This window comes from Hipposideros armiger, unplaced genomic scaffold (genome assembly GCF_001890085.2).
Source record: "Hipposideros armiger isolate ML-2016 unplaced genomic scaffold, ASM189008v1 scaffold_131, whole genome shotgun sequence".
Classification (NCBI taxonomy): domain Eukaryota; kingdom Metazoa; phylum Chordata; class Mammalia; order Chiroptera; family Hipposideridae; genus Hipposideros; species Hipposideros armiger.
Window position 1 is genome coordinate 2514930 of NW_017731481.1, and position 12006 is coordinate 2526935.

The 12006-nt window shown below is 40.9% G+C and overlaps 1 protein-coding gene across 7 annotated transcripts in view; it reads right to left on the bottom strand.

The window, feature by feature from the left end:
- Positions 1-1127: 1127 nt before the first annotated feature.
- INTS10 (integrator complex subunit 10) overlaps positions 1128-12006 on the bottom strand; it is a 31535-nt gene continuing 20656 nt past the window's right edge. For 2 of the 7 annotated variants that reach the window (XM_019649283.1, XM_019649286.1), the window contains 5 exons: positions 9461-9540; positions 7702-7864; positions 6690-6783; positions 3676-3753; positions 1142-1522 (listed from right to left, as the gene is read on the bottom strand). In XM_019649283.1, the coding sequence (XP_019504828.1) occupies positions 1366-1522; positions 3676-3753; positions 6690-6783; positions 7702-7864; positions 9461-9540 (572 nt within the window). In that variant the 3' untranslated portion in view covers positions 1142-1365. The other 5 variants (XR_002124767.1, XR_002124765.1, XR_002124766.1 and 2 more) reach the window with 5 other exon arrangements.

The window sequence follows — 12006 nt, forward strand, 5'->3', positions numbered from 1 at the left end:
CTGTGTTTGTTTCTATGTATTAGGTAGGGCTGCTATGTCTTCTGGTCTTAGTAGTGCCTTATATAGTAGGTGTGCTGTGGGGTTTAGTGGTGCAGTCTTTCTGGTCACCTGAGCCATGTGCTCCAGGTGTCCCTTGTGTGGGTTGAGTGTGCCCTCCTCTTATAGTTGAGCCTTGGTTGATAATTGCACATCAATGGGAGGGACTGACCCTTGGGCTCACTGGTTGTGAGGACGGGCCTTGACTGCAGTGGAAGAGTTGTTGTGCAGGGGCTGACTCTACAGAGCTGGATCTGCCTCAGCAGGTCTCTGGTGCCGGCCCAGTGTGCTCCATGGGTGTGTCATTCTTGGAGGCAGCTGGCTGATGCTCCAGCTTGGTTTGAAGCTGGCCACTGGGGGCGCCATCCCAGGACCACCTTGGAGGGGATCTGCTGTAGTTGTACTTCAGCCACAGCTCATGCCCACCTCAAGCCAGCTGTTAACCAACGCGCCACTCGGCCGGCCTCATTCATTCTTAAATAGCCCCTAGAAACAAATGTTTGTTTGCCATTTACCTGATATATTTCTGGGAACAGCAAAAGAAAAAAATAAACCTGACAGCTAACACTGGTTGAGCAATTATGATGGCCAAGGCACTCTTCTAAGGATTTCAAGTGACGTCACATTTAGCCTTTACAACAACCTGTGAGATAAGCGCCATTACCTTTGTTTTTTCTGACAACAAGCTTGAGGCACGGGGAAATTAACTTGTCCCTAATACATGGTGAGTGAAGGGCTGCACAGAGCCAGGGTTGGAAGCCAGGCAGTCTGGCCCCAGAGCACCTGGGCAGACAGCAGCAGGGCCGTCTTGCGGCCTGAGAAGGGAAGCGCCGCCCCTTCCATCATTCCCTTTCCTGGGCTGTTTGGCAGACCCCCACCTCCACCTTTGTGGCTCCTTCAGCAGAAAAGTTCACTCAAGTTCATTCTGGCACGAAGGTTTTTGATATTAAAACTTCCCAAATGAAAATATAATGTTGATATGTAATATTTAGCCAAAGCCTAACTACGGAAAGTCAAATCTTGAGATCATGAAAAGTAAAGTGCACCCTTGTTCAGAAACTCATGAGTTGAAATAAAAATTTAAAACCCCCAAATTTAGGGTGATTTTTATTTACAAAACAGGTTGATTCTTTTGTTTTACAAAAATTACAAAACAATGACTTAAAAATAGAAATAGCTTCTCAGACTCTTGGGAACTACTTTTAAGCAACCAAGGAGTTAGAACTCAGACAGTTCTCTTTAAGAGTTATAAAGCAACATTTGTCAATGCCTTATGTCTTCCCCCAAAATTACAAGGGTACGGCTTGTCTCTGGTAGAAATGTCTCCAGTCAGGCCAGAGTCTGAAGCAGCAAGATCTTCTCGTTGATGCAGAACCTGTGTAGCACCACCATCAAGTTCTCGGCGCAGCGAGACACCTGGCGCTCCATGGCCAGGCGGAAGTCCTCCTTCACGCCCTTGGTGATGCCCCGAGTGACCGTGTGGTGCCTGAGGGCAATGACAGGGAAACAGATGGACACCACGGTTAGCACTGGCATCACTGGTCGGGGTCTCTGGGGTAGGAGTAAGGCCTGCCTCAAATCTAAGTAAAACTTTAAAAAAGAACAACCCTAACCATCAACCCCCTTTGCCCATTCCTTCTCAGAAAGACTTAAAACTAGAGAGACATCTTTCCCACTCAATAAAAGGATGTTTTAAACATCTAAATGTTTGGTAAAATGTCACCTGCTTTTGCTTTTGAACTCCTGCAGCTTTGACAGTCTGCATCCCTATGCTGACTTGTGCACAATTCCGTTACTCTGGGCTGACTGGGTCCCCTTCACAGTAGCCACACAGCTTGTGTCCAGTCAGGCCAGCTGACTGCAGAGGCAGCAGCAGGGAGGAGGAAAACCGCAATGCACCAGGCACCAAACTGAGCTTGGGTCCCTGGCCCCTCGGGCTGGTGCTCCATGAAAGGTTCAGGGATTGTGCATAGCCACCAGGGTGCAAGCATGTCTCTGTCCCCGTGCTGCCAGAGCAGGACAGTTCCTCTAAGTGTTGAGCCCAGCCTGACTCATGTCTGCTTGAGAAGAAGCAGGAATTGGGGGTCCCGAGAAAAAGAGTCTGGCACAGCTGGGGAGAGAGAAATAGAATCGATGAAGAACAGCCAAAGGCCTGTGAAAGCCAAGTGAATACCAGGTCTGGTCCCCGTGCACGTTGGTGGGAGGGGAGGTGGGGACACAAGCAAGGTCTCTAATTTCACCCCAAAGAGTTGTGCTTTAGAGAAGGAAATCACAAAGGAAGTCCCACCAAAATGAAGAAAAGAAAAATCTAGCAAAATTCAACAGCTTTGGTTAAAAGGAAAGTTTTTTTAACTACTAGTTCAGCAATGTGGTGAATTTAGACAAATAGAAGCCATCTCCATTCCCCACCCTTGCTGCTTCATTTTCGTCAGACACAGTGACAGAGATTTGAAATCGGATTTTTATGTACTGGCCAAAATAAAACTGTTGAAACCACTCTAAAATGTTTGTTTTTAAAATTTTATAAACTTTTACAATTTACCGTAGAAGTACCACAGAAGCCATAAGGCTGCAGTGCAACCAAAGAAAAACCCTGGCTTTGTCAGACTAGTAAGGACACTACTGGCCACTCCACACTGCTCACGGACATTTTAAAGAACACGCAGTGAAATGGCCATGCCATGGAGGAAACACATAGTTCTCTGTGGACATTTCTAGTCATGTCTGGCTGGTGAACTTGGTAACAAGGACACCATGTCCGTGAGGCCAAGGCCAAGTCCCACTGGGAATAGATGCAGACCTTTTTTATGCTGTCCTGAGATTCTGATCTTCTGGGTCCCAGATTGCAACCCCATGTTGGAGCTGCCTCATTAACCAACCAAAAGTTACTGGTATATGCAGACAGAAAGCTCAAGGGTATTGATGGTTCAAAGCAAACTCTCCCCATAATACTAGTAAAAAAATAAGAAAATGTGTCCTGCTGGTCATGGTTCAGTAGTACTGTTGCCACATCGACAGCAGCACAACTCAATTACATTTCTATCAGAACCTCTATCCCTCTGGCAAATTTGGATGAAGAAGAGAATTACTTAGTTTTTGTGGTTTAAGAACAGGATAAATCAGCTAATAAACATGACATTCTAGCCTACCAAATATTTTCAATTCATAAAAGTAAGGTCTAAAAAACATTATTGATGGCAGGCAAATACTGTGCTAACGCCTGCTGAGACCAAAACCTCAACACTGGTCACTAACATGAAAATCCAAGAATACAAATTTACTTAAAATAAGCTTCGGCATCCTTAAATGTTTATAATTGAATGCCTGATGTTTTATAAAAAGAGAACCATAGTTTAGTGCCTAATCTAATGTGCACTTAAATCTGACAGTTTTATATAACTTTCATTTTTTTCTAGATCCATAATGATTTTTAAATTGAACACAAAAACACTGGCAACTTATGGGAAAAAATAAGAAATGTTACAATATTACAACCAGATGGTTTGCCAAGGAATGCAGAACAAATTAAAAAAATAAAGCATGAAAAAGAGCACTGAGGAACAAAGAGCTGAAAACCATGGGCAGTAAAACATGTTGACAAAACAGCACACTATGAGCAGGTGTTTTTCCACTTGGTACCTGTCAGCAGTCTGTATGCTGGGCTGAAGCACAGGTAAGAATTCCTGCTGCAGTAACCCCATGGGAGGGCTAGAAGGCCTTTAAAAAACAGCAAACAGCAGCATTCAAACACCCACACCGACTCACCCTGCACTGCAAAAACAACACGCCAGAGAAAATGCACAAGACTGGAAGCAGACTATACAGAAACGCTTTAACCTCCACAGGCCCCTGGCTGCAGCTGTCAGGACGATGGGGAGAAGCTAGCGAGCCCTCTCACTGCACCCGCTGCTGGGGCCTGTCCAGAGGCATCTTGGATCCTGGTCCCCGAGCTCAGCCTGCTTGAGATTTGGCATAAAAAGCAACCACTGAGGAAGGACGATGAGATGCAACTGAATGGCGGTGGGGAGAGGGGTTAACACTTGAGAAGACACGTTTTCAAATCCAGCATCCTTCACTCTCCACTCTTCTCATGCCCACGCCAATCCCAGAAATAAACCTGGTGACTTTTTGTAACCATCCTTGACAGGATTGAAGCCCCAAAGTGAAGAGGCCCTTTCGAGAGGACTAGAGGGGCTGGCAATTTTTCTGATAAAGAAAGGTTGAGTTTGAATTGCAAAAAGTACTGAAAAAAGGAAAAATGGGGGGAAAAAAGAGTCTGGGACACATGGCTTTGCAGAATTCTGTAACAACAAAGATTTAGTGTATTAGCTGGGTGATCAACTCACAGAATATTATTGTCCACCCTATTCAGAGCATACACAAGACACTGTTTTCCATTTTCATCCAGTCTAATGCAACTAAGATACCACAAATATCAGCATAGAAATTTTTCTCTATTTTAAAATACATAAGAGCAAAATGTCAGGCAGCCCCAGGTGCCCCAGTGTTTGTACTGTACCTGCTTGCATCCGAGATGCCACAACTAGGACAGACTCACAACCTTACCCAAGGGGAGGGGCTGTACACTGTTCACAACATCTCTGCCACTCGGCTTCAGGGCCCACCCAAAAGGTCTTCAGTGGCTTCAGAGAATTTGTTTGCATCCCAACGGGAAAAGGAATATAGTTTTACTCAAGGTTCTAATCATACCTCAATTAGCAAGAGTGCTCTGGCGTACGCAGCTTGCTTCTCCCACTGTAGTTTAGGCATAAGTAATTTGAAATGCAGGTTTCAAATGAACCTTGAGACACACAGTGAAGACTGGACAAATTCCTACAATGTTAACTCACTGCCAATTCCTGCCTCCAAGCTGATGGAAGAGCAGGTTTCCTACGAGGCTTAGTGGTCTTCTACAGGGGAGTTAGAAGAAACTAAGGGTTATAATGACCAACATGGGAGCATGGAGTTATCCCTCAAAGCCTAGAAATGCATTCTGTGTATCAATGCCTTGCCCTAAACAACCCTTAACAGTGATATTATCTGGGTGTCCAATAGTCCCTTGATTTCATTCTTTGTCCTAGGGTTGTCTGCATGTAACCTGGTCACTGCTTAGCTCAATAAAAACTGGCTAAAAAAGAAAGGTTTCAGTATAATAACCTGAGATTCAACTGTCCATTTTTTGGCAATCCATTCTCTCCCACTTCCAGTTCAGCGTTACCTAAGTAAAGTGAGAATCATCCGTAGGTTTCATCCTAAGTAAATGAAGTTGGTTCTATATGATAATTTATATAGTTACTCTTAATGGAAATTAACTAAAAGCTATTAAAGGTATATTTGTATATCCAGCCTCAAAACCTAGAAAAGAAATCACAATACAAAAGGGGTTACCTAGGCTCCCATGTCAAAAAGCAATTTTCTTCTCAAACACTGTTAAGAATATTTTGAACCTGCAATTATTGTTCCCATAGTTTGTATTCACAGTCTTAGGGAAGTAAATGGAGATGGGAAGATGAGCTGTCCAGTCCATCTTGCTGAAGCAACCTAATGTATAAAGGTCTTGTGTTTAAAAAAAAAAAAAAAAGCATTTTTTTATGTTTAGAATATTAATAACATTTATAAGATGAAGGACAAGAACCTCCCTTAATTTACCCATTCTTTAGACTGGATTCCACAAGACTCTATTATTGATCAGACATGTTTCTATGCACCAAATTACCGAGGTTATAGATATCCAGAATGAACATCTCTTACTGTCTTCTCTCAACACTTCTAAGACTCTACAAAGACAGAACAAGATGTGGATTTTGGCTTTCAATGACTGAAAACTTGTTCATTTCACTATTGAGGGGAAGAGGAAAATGTTTTCAGCCTTAGCAACACTTTCTTCTCACTCAGGGTTCAGTCTCTTGCAGTGGCTCTAACGCTGACTGAAGACACGTTGAATATGCAGGGTGCAAAGGAGGAAGTATGAAAATAAAACTGCATGGCATTTCAATCACAGAGGATATATTATCCAAATTACAATGTGGATTGAGGGAGAGAAGCAAGATTTATGAGCTATTTAAAAATCATACATGGTCACTAACTTCCTCTAGGTGTGGGGGGGCATGCCTGAGGCCAAGCACCCCACCATCATTTTTTGGGGCAGGTGTGTTCCTGGGAGTTCTAGACCGGGTTATTTCTCTTGGTGCTATGTAAGCAATGAGGCTAGCTCTGGTGGGCTTCAATTCAATACTGAACTCCAAGTACAATTTATAAATAAAGTTTGTAGTTTTTCCTAATGAATTATCCTAATCCAGTACAATTAAGCATGGCTTTTCTTAGTTGATAGCACTCTAAGTCTAATCAGAAGCTTATAGAATCAAGCTGTAAATTTTGGAATGCAAAAGGTATCATGAATGAGACTTTTATCTAGTGCAAAAGTTTCAAAAGTAACAGAAATACCCCAAGTTAAGCAACATCTTATCAGAATTGTAGTTAATGAAACAGGAAGTCTTTGGAAAGGTACCCAGAATTAAACCTACTCTCAAAAACAGAGACCAGGTTTGTATTCCTTTCTATGAAATTTTTGAAAGGTATGGGAATGTACAAGTATTTACTACAAGCACACAGGAGAGCATTTAGCAAGGGAGGGCAAGAGACAGTCTGCTTACTTGATCAGCATTCCTTGATTGGGTAGTAATTCCAGATGAATTTTCCCACCTTCCTGAGTTCTTAAGTAGGCGAATTCCTCCAGCATATCAATGTCTGCAGGCCAGGTTCAGGTTAACCACATGTAAGAGTGAAGTGCCTGGTCTCTCGGATGAGGAAACAGGCTTATAGTGACTGAGTAATCCCACTAACAATTGTAGAGTCAGTATTGGAACCCAGGTCTGCCTGATTCCAAAACTAGTGATTTTTAAACTAACCAAACTACCTCACAAAGATAAACGTTTTTCATATAGATGATAATCAAACATGCTATGTGGTCATAAGAGCAAAATCTTCTATTTTCTTAATAAGAGATGAAAGAAGTGGAGGGATGTTATATCCCCCCAAAAGGTTAAGAACTATTGCTCTGGGCACTTGGACAAGGATATTAGATTCCTTGCAACTCAAAAATAATCTGTTAAGATAAGCAATAAAGTATAAATACCAAACGAATGCATAACCTTTGACTCAAAGATGGTCTTTCCCTCACAGACAGTATGAAATACAATATCCTATCACTGGAAGCACCTGTTTGGTTGGGCGGCACCTGTGGTGAGTACCCAGCGGCAGCTGTGACAGCTGCTGTGCAGTGCTCCCACAACTGACCCCAGGGGACAGCCAATGCCCCGGGAGAGGCCGCAGGGGGCCCTATTCTGTTAGATGAAGACCGATGAGCTATTATATTCTATGGCCGAACCAGCCACTCTGGGCCTGTCAGGAACCTGTAGGCGATTACTTCAGGCATCTTGGGTACTTTCCTGAAGTTGCTGGAAGTGGGAAATGGAACAGGGTTATTGACTGATTCCTTGCATTACCTCCTTGAAGCCTTTTATGACTTTCACAAGTCCCATTTTTAATCCTCCGTTCCTTCTCCTTTTTCCCCAAGTAGTGAAAACCTTTATTTCTACCCAGAATGGTTCATTCATTATAATAAAAACATCAGAATTTCTTATGCTTAAACAAGAAAAAGGATACTTGTAACATAATTGAAAAAATTCTCATATTGGAAATTTCCTTGTTGGCAAATCTTGTTGACCGCTTTCAAGAAAAGGTTCTCTCCCCGTGGCCACTCCTGCTGAAGCAGCACGATCACATGCCCCAGCGCCATGTCATCCCTGCTGTCCGTGAAAGCTCTAAGCTGCAAGACAAGGGCGTGTGCAGACACAAAAGGAAAAGAAATCATGGGGTAATCTAAAATAAGGAATCAAGTATCACTTCCTTAAAAAAAAAAAAAAATAATAATAGTGTTGGGCCGGCCGAGTGGCGCGTAGGTTAAGAGTTGGCTTGGGACACCAGCTCTGAGCAGCAGGGCTGCGGTTCGGATCTCACATGAGGGCCAGTGACGCAGCGCCCTCTACAGCTAAGATGGTGAACAACAGCTCGACCTGGAGCTGGGCTGCCGTGAGTCGCCAGCGACGGCGTAGACTGCAGTGGGCTGCTGTGAGCTACTGTGAGTGGCTGGCAGCCAGTTTGAGCTGTCATGAGCCGCCGTGAATGACTATCCAATGGCTGGCAAGCTACTGCCTCACCGGGGAAGAGTGCAATGATAATACCAACATGGGCCAGTGAAGCGACGTCCTCCACAACTAGACTGAAGAACAAAAGGACAGCAACTTGTCTGTTCCCCTTCCCCGATTCCCCAATAAAATCTTAAAAAAAAAATGCTGTTATATGAGTAAGAAGGGAACAGAGCAGAACACAAACCTTGCAAACATCACAACTGCCGAGTAGGGAGGGTGGGTTCTAACCAGAGAAGCCTTGCTTATCCCTGCATTGTGAAAATGGTTACAGGCAATGTGTTTACATGAGCATCTTGATGGGACCTGGCCGTGCATGGTGGGCCTGAAGCTTTGTATTTGGAAATAAGGGAGACAGAAAGCTGGGTGGTCTGTGTAGCCAAGAGAAGAATTTGGGGATTTCTTTTAAGGAGATGACGGGGGTGGAGGGTGGCAAGAAGCCATCTAGGAGAGACAGGATTGAGAACTTGGACTGGGGACAAAGAAAGGCAGTGAGCAACAAGGAAGGAAACAGGAATGGGAACTGGAGACACTGTCACAGGACTTCTCGTTCTAAATGAGCAGCTATGCCTAAAATCACCTTTAAGTTGATTCTGTTGCCCAAGTGATTCTGATGATGAGTTAAGTTTGGAATTACTGCTCTGAAGTGGAGACCCGGTACTGTTGTTCTCTTGCTCATAAACCTGTCTACTCTAAGGCTCCATAATACCTGCAGCCAAGGGCCTGCCTGGCTCTTTCTACAGTCTAACCTTTCCCAGCTCTGTTGGGCCTTTGCTGGTGTTCATCCTGATGCCTAAAACGCTTTCACCCACCATATCTTTATGATAATGAACTCACCATCCCTCTATGAACCCAACAGCATTTGTATTCCCTTCTTCTGTAGCTAATATATTCTGACTTGTACATTAATTTATAAAATATTTACTGGACACTACTACAGGCAAAGTTATTTGCATATTTGTCTCACTATTATTTGTAAACTTCTCAAGGATGGGATCACTTCCTACTCATCTTTGCTTAGTGCAGTCAATATTTAATAAATATTTGTTAATTCTTAGCCAATGTAACTCTTCTCTACACCAACCTGCACTTTGAAAGGACTAAACTAGCATTCGTTCTCAAGGCTCTCAATTCAAGTCATTCCAGATCATCATGACAATGCAAATTAAATTTCTTTCGCAATAAATGAACATTCACGTGAATCACCTTTAACTTACCTTGAAACAAGCTAACATTAAATGCAGGCAGTACGGCATGACAGCCTTGCTGGTGCACGGCAAAAGCTTCAGGTCCGACCCTAATAAAAGTCCACGTTTGTTATTACCAAAGAAAACAGCTTTGAAAAGCAAGTGTTTAAGATGCTTTCCTAACAAAAAAGATAAGCAACAGTCACATGATTTCATATACAGTTAAGCCACAATTATGTTCAGTGGAGGTGAAATTGGTTTTTGAATGGTCTCTAGAATTCATTTTTCAATCTTCTTTCCTAAGCTTGCTTAAATATTTTTTATCAGAAAACATTTCAAATATATAGAAATTATATACAGAGAAGAGTACAAACACCAGTGTGCTCAGCAATCAGCTTTATAAAATGTTAACATTTTACTTTCATTTTTAAAGGTTTTAATATAAGCTATCACAAATTCAGTTGAAGTCTCTTGTATACCTTTTCCGATTCCATTCTCTTCCTCCCTCCATAGAGGTAAATTTTATTCTGAATATGGTGATTATCATCCCTATGCATACTGCATACTTTAACCACAGAAATTTATATTCATACAACACAGGAATGTTTTCCATGTGTTTAGTCTACCATGTGAATGGCGTCATATCATTTGTATCCTTCTGCAAATTGCATTTTTGATACTAATACCTATAGTTCTAGGTCACTGATTTTTTTCTTAATTGAGGCATAATTGACGTACGACATTATCTTAGTTTCGGGTGTACAACATCATGATTGGATATGTGTATATATTGCAAAATGATCACCACAATAAGTCTAGTTAACATTCATTACCATACATAGTTACAGAATTTTTTTTTTTATTGTGATGAAAACTTTAAGATCTATTCTCTTAGCAACTTTCAAATATGCAATACAGTATGATTAACTACAGTCACCATGCTGTACATTACATCCCCAAGAGTTAACTTATTTTATAACTGGAAGTTTGTACTGTTTGGCCACCTTCACCCATGTGCCCCTCCCCCAATTTTCAATGTTATACAGTATTCTGTTATTTACATATGCCACAATTGATTTGTATCTTCTTTTATGGTAGACATTGAGATTTCCAATTTTTCACTATTATAAACAATGCTAAATTAAACCTTCTTATATGTATTTTCTTGTAGGCTTGTGGAAAAAACTTTAGGCAATGGATTTTAATCAAGACCTTAATCATTACCTTTACGTTGTGTACTCCTGTAGCCTAAATCTTTCTTTACCTAGAAGGCACAAAGGTTTTCTTCTAGAAGTTTACAAGTTTTAGTATCTATATTTAAATCTTAAAATTTAAAGGATTTTTGTGTAGTATGAAAGAGGGATCTCATTTTCTTTGTTGTTGCTTTTACATTTGGATAATCAATTGTCCCAGTACCACTTATTAGATAAATTCACTCTTCCCCCACTGAACTGTAATGCCATCCATTTCTTGGCTCTCTCTTTTGTTCCACTGGTCAATCTCTCTGCCAATGCTACACTATTTTAATTACTATACCTTTAAAATAAGTCCTGATGTCTGCTAGGTCAAGTCTTACCCACCTGATCTGTTTCTGTTCCACAGAGATACTTAATTTTTGAAGGGGTCTGGGCTATATAATTTTTTTTTCTTTTTTTTGCTTTTCTTTCTTTTTTTCTTTTCTTTCTTTTTGGGCTATATATTTTTTAAAAACCTTTTGTTATAGAAAAATTTCAAACATATACAAAGCAATCAGAAAAGTATAATAAACTGCCATGTACTTCAAGGTGCTTTAATAATTATCAAAACTGTCATGCTTTCTTCTTCTAGAAAGTTTTTAGTGTCCTAAGAAACCTATCTGCTATCAAAGATGTTTTCTTCTAAAAAATGTTAATTTAGCTTTTCCATTTAGTCTGTACCCCATCTCCAATTCATTTTTGTGAATAATATAAGTATTGAGGCTCCTCTTTTTCCCCACATAAAAATCCATTTGTTCCAGCACCATTTATTGACAAGGCTTTCCTTTCTCCACTGAATTACTTTGGTGCCTTCATAGAAAATAATTTGACCATATTTGTGTGGATCTATTTCTGGATTCTTCATTCTTATGCCAATATTGTTTTAATAACTGTTGCTTTCCATTAAGTCTTGCTATCAGGTAGATTAAGTCACACAATTTTGTTCACCTTTTCCAATATTGAGTCTTCTGCCTTACAAACATGATTTTGCACATTTTTCATTCAATTTATCCCTAAGTATGTTTCTTGATGTTATTCTATTTGGAGATTTCGTATGCGTTTCTATATTTCCAAATATGTAGCTATGAATCAAGGCAGTATTTTTTAACCTTTATTTCTTTTTCTTGCCTATTGTATTGGCTAGACTCTCTAGCATGTTTAATTGAAGCAGTGAGAGCAGACATCCTTGTATTGTTGTTGCTCTTGGGAGGAAAATATTCAATATTTCATAGTTGAGTATGATGTTGCGGAAATTTTCTTCTATTTCTAGTTTGCTACGATTTTTAAAATCAGGAATGATAAATGTAAACATAATTGAATTCTGCCTGCATCTATTAAGAC